This window comes from Hyalella azteca, unplaced genomic scaffold, assembly GCF_000764305.2.
Source record: "Hyalella azteca isolate HAZT.00-mixed unplaced genomic scaffold, Hazt_2.0.2 contig13638, whole genome shotgun sequence".
Lineage (NCBI taxonomy): Eukaryota > Metazoa > Arthropoda > Malacostraca > Amphipoda > Hyalellidae > Hyalella > Hyalella azteca.
The window spans coordinates 29517-40351 of record NW_025943552.1 but is presented as its reverse complement, the minus strand read 5'-3'; the positions used below and the strand labels follow the sequence as shown (position 1 = coordinate 40351).

The 10835-nt window shown below is 39.0% G+C and overlaps 1 protein-coding gene across 1 annotated transcript; it reads left to right on the top strand.

The window, feature by feature from the left end:
* The first annotated feature begins 396 nt into the window (after positions 1-396).
* Positions 397-3297, top strand: LOC108665128 (actin-2-like). The gene is given in 4 exon segments (XM_047883764.1): positions 397-497; positions 2393-2536; positions 2798-3023; positions 3026-3297. Coding segments are annotated over 3 exon segments (501 nt in total). The 5' UTR covers positions 397-497; positions 2393-2410; the 3' UTR covers positions 3175-3297.
* Positions 3298-10835: the final 7538 nt, after the last annotated feature.

Genomic DNA, 10835 nt, shown 5'->3' with positions numbered 1-10835 from the left:
CGTCGTTGATATTTAAAATAAAGAAAGTATTATCTCATAGCTCATATAAATCATTTTACTTGGAATTTGCCCAACGTTTGCAATATGGTCACCAGCGTTAGCAGTCAGCCAATGAGCGCGCGAGAAACACGGCATTACCAAATATGGTCATACACTGAGGCAGCTCCAAGAGGGTTAGTCCATTGCGGCATAAGGGGGAAAACACATTCTGGAAAATTCATCGCCCAATCTCTCTATATATTCCATATAAAACTGATAATAATTTGAATAGGTGACTGAAAATGAGAATGTGAATCAGCATTATATTTATTTTCCGTTTTATTTCAAAATTAATAATAAAGACTGGAAGTGAAAGAGTTCTTCCCCCACGGCACGTCAAAGTCCATTGGACCATTCACCTTCCTTCACTTTACGTCCAGACGTCGTGGTGTGAGGTTCGCTCGTACGCTCCTGAGTTCGCCGCCAAGTCGAAAATTCTACCGTCTCCTCTTTACAAAGTAAGGATTAGCGATAATTTTTGTAAAAGCATAATATTTTTGTACGTTCTTATAACTTATTTGTTCACTGTAACTAAGTATAGTCGTGTATATATCCCATGGCATGAGAATAGATTCATCACATTTGAGATAGCTAGGTATGCTATTCAGGAACATTTCTATACTGATTCTAGGGGCGAAGCGCCGATGTGCCTATAGGTTGTAAGCCTTCCCTTTAAATGGTTTTATACGAGTAAGTATTTAAACGTTCTGCGTGGCTTTAGAGTTTAGGCTAATAAACATCCGATGAACTTAAGAGCGTTTTCTCGTCGACTTAACTGTAGTCTGTAGTACCTAATGGGGAGATTTCACCATGCCATAGGTAGGCATACCTATACCTAGATTGTTACAGAATCCAAATTGCGTGATCGCAATGCAGCTAAGAAACCATCTTATTTACCCTAAATGAATTGGTTTGAATGCAGGATGTGTACCGCATAACGTGCATAGGCCTAAAACAATTTGTACAATCAGATAATATCCTATATGCCTTTACGACGGCACAGCTTTTCGAATAGTGAAGCCAGTACGTTTGTTCGGTATCTCGAGTCCTAACCGTCCAAGGTGACGGTTGGTGGGCGTGTCTGCGGGAGGGGTTGTCCCCCCCTCGCCCTCGCGCTGGTCGCTGACTCCCCCACTCAACGCCTTCCCCGGCATGACGTCACCAAGTTCTTCACTATTTATTAGATGCTCAATGCTAGTGATAGTCAGTTGAGGGTTACCTTCCATAGTAGCAAGTCATTGCTGGAGATCGTCTTGTGCCTGTGCATAAAAGTACGTTGCAAATGTGTTAGCTTACCATGAAAAATGCTTAGGATCTTCTGTGTCAGTGATGAGTTAGCCTAGCAGTTGTCTCTGCTTAGAGTTCCTTATATTAATTTTCTTTCTCATGATCAACTGTGGAGTCGTGCAACAAACTAGCCGTATAAATATTGATTGAATAGAAAGCGTAAGAAAGATCATTAATCCGTATAAATATTGATTGAATAGAAAGCGTAAGAAAGATCATTAATAGCTCAGACAGTCAGACTTGCAGGCGGCGAAGACGCGAACTACTATTTCGTGTTCAATCGTAGACTCGCGTCAAATGCGTCATCCTATTCGTAATTAAACGTTTTCGCTTTCAACTATAGTTGATATTGAAGCCGGTCGAATTATATCCAACACTAGAATGCCAGAGCCCAGTAGGCTTTGCAATTTTAAATTGGTTATACCTAGATTATGGAAAATCGTTCATATGACCTGTGTTCAACTATTATTTCACTGCTTGCTTGATGTAGTTTCTAGTGTCTGGTCAAAATTAAGATTAACAGCGTTCAATTATATAACAAGCGTTTCAAAGTTATTGTTAATTTTTTTATAAGATCAAGATAGGTCGTTGATCCTGCTGTTCGTTATCTGTAATAAAATTGCCGTCTCAACTTATGGGAGGCATTGACCTTGAACATCTGTCAGGTCACGTGGACTGAAAGTCCGGACAGTTCATTTTGAACTACAGTTAGTGGATACTGATTAAGTCATCACTTGCGCTATATAGTGATGAAAAAATTCTGAATGCATTGTGCCGACTCTTGAGTGGTATAATATCCGTAGCTTGTGTAAAACTCATCTCGCTAGTATCTTTCACTCGGTTGAAGTTTATATTTTCTAGTACAAAATTAGACTGTTGATGGGGGATAGTTCAGCTACTTGGTACGATTAGTTATTAGACTTTTTTTCTGGACTGAAATGGTTTTGATTAAAAGTTTTACATAATGTCCCGTCTCTTTCGTTACTCCCCGATTTGATGAACCTACATTACGTTGCAGGACGTCTCAGGGTGGCTTCGTTACTTAACCAGACTATTTTTATTGCAGTAAAAACCACCACTCAAAATGTGTGACGAAGAAGTTGCTGCCCTCGTCGTCGACAATGGCTCCGGCATGTGCAAGGCTGGCTTCGCCGGTGACGACGCTCCTCGAGCTGTCTTCCCCTCCATCGTCGGTCGTCCCCGTCATCAGGTATGTACATGCACTCTAAAACGTGCGAAAACTTGACTTGATCGATCCGCGGCTAGCATAACTGTCGTAAGCTATTACCTGTTGAATAATACTTGGATATATTTTCGCTCCTTCCTTCTAAGCAACGAGACAATTCCTTACAAAAGAAGTGAAGCTAATGTGTTCTTCAGCCTCCAATGTCAAGCGTGAAATTTGTCGCCTACACATAGATCACATATACTTTTTGTATGGATTATACTAATGACAACTTCGAAATTGCAGGGTGTGATGGTGGGTATGGGCCAGAAAGACTCGTACGTGGGCGACGAGGCTCAGAGCAAGCGAGGTATCCTCACCCTCAAGTACCCCATCGAGCACGGTATCGTCACCAACTGGGATGATATGGAGAAGATCTGGCATCACACTTTCTACAATGAGCTCCGTGTTGCCCCCGAGGAACACCCAGTCCTCTTGACTGAGGCTCCTCTTAACCCCAAGGCTAACCGTAAATCAAGATCATTGCTCCCCCTGAACGCAAATACTCCGTATGGATCGGTGGCTCCATCCTTGCCTCCCTCTCTACCTTCCAGCAGATGTGGATCAGCAAACAAGAATATGACGAGTCTGGCCCCTCAATTGTCCACAGGAAGTGCTTCTAAATCGTACTTAGCTAGATTTATATGTACATGGTTAGGTAGCGGAAACTTTCTACAATAATTCCAATAGAAGTAAGGATTTCGTTATTTAAAACATGAATTCATTTCTATGCAGATTATATCATTTTTGATTGAAAATACAAACGTGAGGTCGTATGTTGGTTCATTTTCCTGAGATGTCGCAAGGCGCTTATCATTAACGGCGAGTACTTTTTAGTTGCTTGACGTCACTGTGGGTTTCTTTCAAAATTTGGATGTAGGGTTAATCTGTCACCTTTAGGCTCAGCGATTTGCTTGTTGAAACTATCTCGCATCATGACAACTTGATATTTTTCCTTACTACAAGATGCCTCCACATGTCACTAACCAATTGCGTCGCGAACGCTAAATTCTTGGTTAATTCATGGTTACACGGGTAATTTCGAGTAATCGCTTGATTGACTGTTGGATGCTAGGCGTAGCGATGGACTTTGAGAAACTTGACGCATACTTGATGAAACAACGCCAGCAGGAAATGAGTCGGGTATTCCTGACAAGCCGAATGCTTTGCATAATAGTGACTTAGATGTCATACTCGCCACAAGCCGCTTAGTATAGAATGATTCTAAGCGCCATCGCTCATGAACGTTCTCGTCAGAGATGAGGTGTCGACCTAACTTCACAGCGATCTACGTAGGAAAATATTACGATATTTGCTGTGACTGATACTCAAACCGGCGAGAAAGAGCGGCTCAGAAGGCAATCAAGTTAGGTAAGGTCGGTGTGCACGTGGTCTCTTACCGAAACCCTGACGAGTTTACTTTCGGATTATTCACCTAGAAACGCCACCTCCATCCTTTGCCAGTATCGGGCGCACCGATCTCACACGTCAACTTATATCTACCCAAAAGTCCGCATAGATTATCTTCGAACGCGTTGTTTGTGGTCTACAATCGTACTGAGTTTATTATTCATTTATGGTCCAATGCAATACTTAAGGTCTGACAATCTACTTACCAGTATCCACATCCATTCTGTCGTGTCATTATACGAGTATAATTCATTCCACTACCACCCGTTTGAACGTCGGACTTTGAGGACAATTCCCATTCCAGGACTGCATTTGATCAGCTGGGTTGCTTCGTCAGGACTCGTATCGCCAACACTGCAAAGTGTCCCACAATCTACTGTTTCTACGGTACCTTAATATGGCATCGTCCAGCAACCTGACCCACTACCTAGCTCCTTTTCCTCTCGACGGGACTGGAGGCCAATGGGAAATTCATTATGCAATGAATTAGCTCTTCCTTATTCATGAACATCAAGTACCTTCGGCGCCCATAGCGCAAGCATGGCACCTTGACTAACCCTGCTCACTTGGGCGTGCCCGACCATGGGCGTCCCTAGGATTTATGAGGAGTCGGCAGATAGAGTTGAGAACCGGGCAACTGCATTGGATTTAATCTCATTCTTCTTCATGTTGATGTAGCACATTTGAGGTCCATTCTTCCCGAGGGAATTCTGGCAATATAGGGAGACATGTATTAGATCCCTGGTCAAATTGAACCTGGTTTGATCAAGTCACCCGTTTTTCTGTCTAGTTTTTGCGTGCTGCAGTTTTGTTGATTTGAGATTGTCATTGAATGAAGTCATCTAGGCCTACCAGATTCATCAAGCCCCTTCATTACTCTTCCCTCCGTACCAGTTCTCAGAAATAACTCATCGCTTATTTATTTCTAGCACAGACTTACAGAGTATAGAAAAGAAGTATCGGATAGAAGAATAGAAGTTTCTATAATAGAATGAACTGATGAATAGCTGCATCGTCGAATCAACTTTGTATACATAGTAGACTTGCAGAAGTTGTAGTTCTCCGGTTTTCAGTGTTCATCCGCTAATGCTATTGGGAGGAAGTAAGTACAGCTGTCTAGCCTGGCCCTCGACAGTTCAGGATTGGAATTTTCCTACTTGTTTCTGAAATCTTTCAAATTTGTAATACAATTGGAATCTTGCAGCCTGAATTTGTGCACTTTTGTTAACAATTAGATAGGAGGTAATTCATCTGGCAAAACTTTTGCCGTTTCGGAAATGGCTGGAAACCTCTAATCGCGGCCCTAAACTGCATAGTGGCCAAACCAGAGATTTTTTTAGAATCGGTTCATTTTTAATTTCCTCATTTACCCCAGATTTTAACAGATTTCTTATGTATGATAACTCTGGTATCCAAGATACTTTACTGGTCTAGCCTACTTATAGGACTCAAAAATGAACTTGAGGAAAAGTCTAAAAAACTTTCTGCTTTGCCACTATGCGCCTAAAGGTAGATGTTTTCCATGCGGCATGCTTGATCTAATGCCTTATGCCTAATGTAGGTATGTGCACAAATTTTTTTTTCTCTCTGAGTCTGATCTAAATGAAAATTATACAGCTGAAAAAAAACTGTAGAAAAATACCATATAGGGTAAACGCGGTATATTCCAACACTTTAAGGACGCATCGAGAAATGATAAACTATAAAAAAACCGTATGCGTTACGTAAGTTCTGTTGCCTTCACATGACTCTCAAAACACTTCACTACCTACGCGTCAGCAACGATGAAACGTCACAAAATGTTGCCATATTTATTAAAAAGCCTTTAGAATGGAAACCTAACAAATCCCTATATTCCGTCACTTTGTGTGGCAACATCCGACACGTGGTGAGTCGTATTGTGTCAGTGCTTCAAATTTAACTGATACGTATTGCCGACATCCATGTGTTCGAATTCCGTTTGCTGTGTGAGCTGTATTGGGATACAACACGGCTTTGAATTAGAACACTAACGAATATTGAACACTACTTAATTACGTTTTAATTAACAGCTATTAGGCTTTTAATTAAGCAAATTTCAATTTTTGTACAAAGCTTTGAACGATCTGTGTGTGTCCAATTCAAGTTGTGTCAGAATTAGTTTTCATGTGTCTAAATCCAACATCTCAACTTAATCATCTATTAATTTATTTACGACTTGAAATCAGCAAATACAAGTATACTTAAAGGATTCCTAATATATTCACAGACGTATTTAAAAGTCTCAAACCATAATATTCTTCCTATAAAAACAGTTATTCACTATTTGGTAGAGCCATGTCAACTGTCAAATTTGACACATTTTTTGATGATCTCACCACGTGGCATGCACTGTCTCTCTTTGGATCTCAATATTTTCCCACTAGATGGCCAAGACCTAGTGTTTTGGCAGTATTTTGATTTTTGACTCGCAAATGCATGACGTCACCATTTCAACCATCAACAACCGTAAAATGGGGTAACTTAGACCACTTTTTTTTTATAAGTGATGCCATTTTTTTACTAGCTAAATTAAACTTGAATTGAAACATGCAAAATACAGGTCTATACTCTAGCTTCACTCACCATTAGAAGAGTTCTACTACAATGCATCAAAACCTGGAATTATTTAACCAAAAAATAAAAAAATTGGAGGGGGTACTCTGACAGGCTTTAAATAATAGTTTTTTTTTGTGGGTCACATTTTTAATTTTTTAATCTATTAGATATGCAAACTTTTTAAATCTTTCTATTGTGTTATGTAGCCCCAGTATTAGGCATTTAATGCCCATTGAAAAATTTTTTCCATGTCAAATGGTTTTTGAGTTATGGGGGTTTTTGTTAAAAAAACGAAAAGTGGTCTAAGTTACCCCGCCGGTCTAAGTTACCCCATTTTAAGGAAACGCATGGAACTAAAACAAAGCTTAATATAAAGGAAAAGCTGGAGAGGTGACGGAATTACCTACGATGTCGGAATATACCGCGTTTACCCTACTACCTAGCGCTAGCTAGATATAGGTATTAGGTATATAAGAGGAATACAAATCATACAAATGCAAGTGAAAAAGCTTTTAATTATTTCCTTTAGTAAATTACATCTCAAAAATGGACCAGTTTTTGGCACTCTTTTTGGAAAAACCATCATTTCTAGATTCCCAATGAGCCAATTTCAAAGATTTAAGCACAATTAGAAAGCTCTTGTTGTAGGCTATCTATTCTAGATAACTACCTTAAATAAAACATTTTGGTTGAGACTTTGACTGTAGCCTGCAGGTGGTTGGGAAAAACATGTGTGACTGATAGATATGAATGGTATAAAACTATAAATTAACCAAATGGCATAATAGAGCAGATTCAACAGAATAAATTTTACTCTAATAAATGAATGATAAATGAATTACAAGTGAATGATAACTATTTGAAATATGAAATATGAATGAATGATGAATGAATATAAAAAATGATAAATTATACAGGAGGGTTCCTGAATGCATTCATATGATAGGTAAGTGATAGACAAATTATAGGAAAGTGATAGGTAAATGATAGGTAAATAATATGAAAATGATAGGTTAGTAATAGGAAAATGTTAAGCAAATGATAGGTAAATTATAGGTGAGTGATAGGCAAATGATTGGTAAATGATGGCTGAGTGATAGGCAAATAATAGATAAATTATAGGTGAGTGATAGGCAAATGATAGGTGAGTGATAGGCAAATGATGAGCCATCACTTTTCCTGTTAAGTTTGTGTACTTACATTAAAATATGATTTTTCAAGTGTACGAATATTTATTTCCCCCCACTGTATGTCAGTAGCTGCAACTCAGGGTGCATATATGCTACTTGTGTCTGCAATAAATGAAAAAATTGTAAGATGGTCAAATTGTACTGAAACTATTCTGTCAATGATAGGTTATGTTTCTTAAACTCATTTAAAATCTGTGTACTTGTGTACTTTGCTGGGGGGGGGCTGGACCTTGGCAAACACTGGGATTCTCATCAGCCATTCTGCCTCACCCTACTACCCCTCTGCCATGGGGCAACATGGATGAGCTTCCAGAGCTCCAATAAACATCGAAAGAAGAAGAAGCCTGGCCTCCGTCTTTTAGAGCTGTCGAACACTTGATCAGGATTAGCCTACTAATTCGTCCCACTGTGCCTTGTGCTTTAATAAATATCAGCTTGCAGGGTAACAGTCTAAGCTAAGCCTGCTAAGGCACCCCGACTGGTGGAAACCTCCCTTGAGAAATCACTCATGGGTCCCAATTATTGTACTTTTATTGCTCAAGCCTCGAAGTAGAATCCTGGATGGTGGACGTGGTACCAGGAGACTAGGAGTCAGTAGGTACAGGTACTGCCTGCTCCTAGTGCTCCAACCTAGTAGGTCCTAGGCTGCTTGGCCGGTTGGCTGCTCCTGGGCCCCTGGCACTGCCTAGTGGCTAGTGGCAAAGCAGAGTTTTAGAGTTTAGACTCTCCCTCAACTTTTCAAGTTTATTTCTGAGTCCTTTAAGTAGAGTAGACCAGTATTCAGTAAACATATAATATATACCAGCTGGCAGCTGCCAGTGCCACCTGCCAGCATTATCATACATAAGAAATTGGTTTAAATCTTGAGTCAATTGTGTAAATGAGGAAATTAGAAATGGACTGATTTTAAAAATCTTGGTGTGTCATTCTTGGCCTGCCAGTATTGCGACTAGGTTATTGCCTGCCTGGCATGTGGCAATTGTTGGATTTGTTGCAATGATGCAATCTACCTAGGTAGTCACTAGTGTGTTCCATAGTGACAAACCAGAGATTTTTTAGAATTGGTTCATTTTTAATATCCTAATTTTTCAAGATTTACACCAATTTCTTAGGGTACCTATCATCTTGTGTAGCTATGATAATGCTGGTATCCTTGAATGCTTAATTTTCAACTTCAAGGAGGTAGGATATTTTCTAGGGTATTACTTTAGATTAAGTGCATCCAAAAAAAGATGTTTTTTTTAATTATATGTTTTTTGGGGTGTAGATTAAGAATCTTGAATCTGTTTTTGGCGGTCGGCATCGGAAATTTTTAATGGAACCTGTTCCTAACTGCAACTGGACCTAACCTGCAAGGTTTTCGTTGATCAACTAGGTTTTTTCTATGTTTGGAGTCAGTCAGGCGGCCAGAAAAACCTAGCCAATAGGTTTTTTCTATGTTTGGAGTCACGGCCGGAAAACCTAGCCAATCAACAAAAACCTCGCAGGTTACTGAGGTTAGGTCCAGTTAGGAACAGGTTCCATTAAAAATTTCCGATGCCGACTGCCAAAAACAGATTTCAGATTCTTAATCTACATCCCAAAAAACATAATTGAAAAAAACACCCTTTTTTTTTGGATGCACTTAATCTAAAGTACTAACTACTACCTATTCTAGACTTCTAGTCAGTCAACTGAGTCAAGTGTCATGCTGTGCATTGACTTTTCTTTGAGAAGTTTCTCCAATTGCTGATGAGTTTATCCTCAATTTGAAAGGTGATATAAAGAATAGGTGCAATAAATGTTTTTTTTTCTATTTAATTTGAAACCATCATGTTGAGAGTAAATAGTATTTCCCTCTGTAGATCCCTCTTGCTTATTCATGAGACACAAGTGACGCGCACAATTAACAATGTTGGGATATTCTCTTTGTTGCCTGACGTAAGTCACGTAAGGTTCATGCAGTACACGTAATCTAGAACAGGATTGGAATTTCCTACATGTTTCTAAAATCTTGGGAATTTTTAATACAATTGCAAATTAGAATCTTGCAGCCTGATTGTCCACTTTTGTTAACAATTAGATAGGAGGTAATTCATCTGGCAAAAATTTCAGTTTCAGAAATGGTGAGAAACCTCTAGTTGAGGCCCTAAAGGTAGACATTTTCCATGCTTCATCTAATGCCTTAATGCCTAATGTAGGTATGTGCACAAAAATTTTTTTTTCCCTCTGTCCTAAAGGGAAATTATACAGCTGAAAAGAAACTTAAAAAAACATGTAGATATGAGTGAAATACAAATACAAGTGAAAAAGATTTGAATTTTTTCCTTTCGTAAATTATGTATCATAAAGGACCAATTTTTGGCACTCTTTTTGGAAAAGCCATCATTTCTAGATTCCAAATGAGCCAATTTCAAAGATGTAAGCACAATTAGAAAGCTCTAGTTGTAGGCTACCTATCTATTCTAACTATAATAAAACATTTTGGTTGAGACTTTGACTGCAGCCTGCAGGTGGGTGGGGGAAAATGGGTGTGACTGATTGATATGAATGGGTTAAAACTATAAATTAACCAAAAGGCAGCATTGAACAGAATATATTCCAGTTTAATGAATAAATAAATTAAAATGAAAAAATGACAAATGAAAAAATTAATGATAAATAAGTGATAAATGAATTACAAATAAACAATAAACACTTGATAAACAAATTATGAATGAATGATGAATGAATATAAAAAATGATTAATGAATGATAGGTAAGTGATAGACAAATTATAGGAAAGTGATAAGTAAATGATAAGCAGAGCTGGGCAGCGCTACTTGGAAATGTAACGCCGCTACCGCTACCGCTACATGCTCTAAATGTAGCGGGCGCTACCGCTACCGCTACATGCTCTAAATGTAGCGGGCGCTACCGCTACCGCTACATGCTCTAAATGTAGCGGGCGCTACCGCTACCGCTACACCCACTAGATTGTAACGGGCGCTACCGCTACCGCTACAGTAAAATGTAGCGCACTACATTAGCCGCTACAATGGCCAAAATTATTGGAAATCTCTAAATATTTATTGTTCTGCTATTGGGATTTACTCATTAACATTTAATGATAATAAAACATTTTTAAA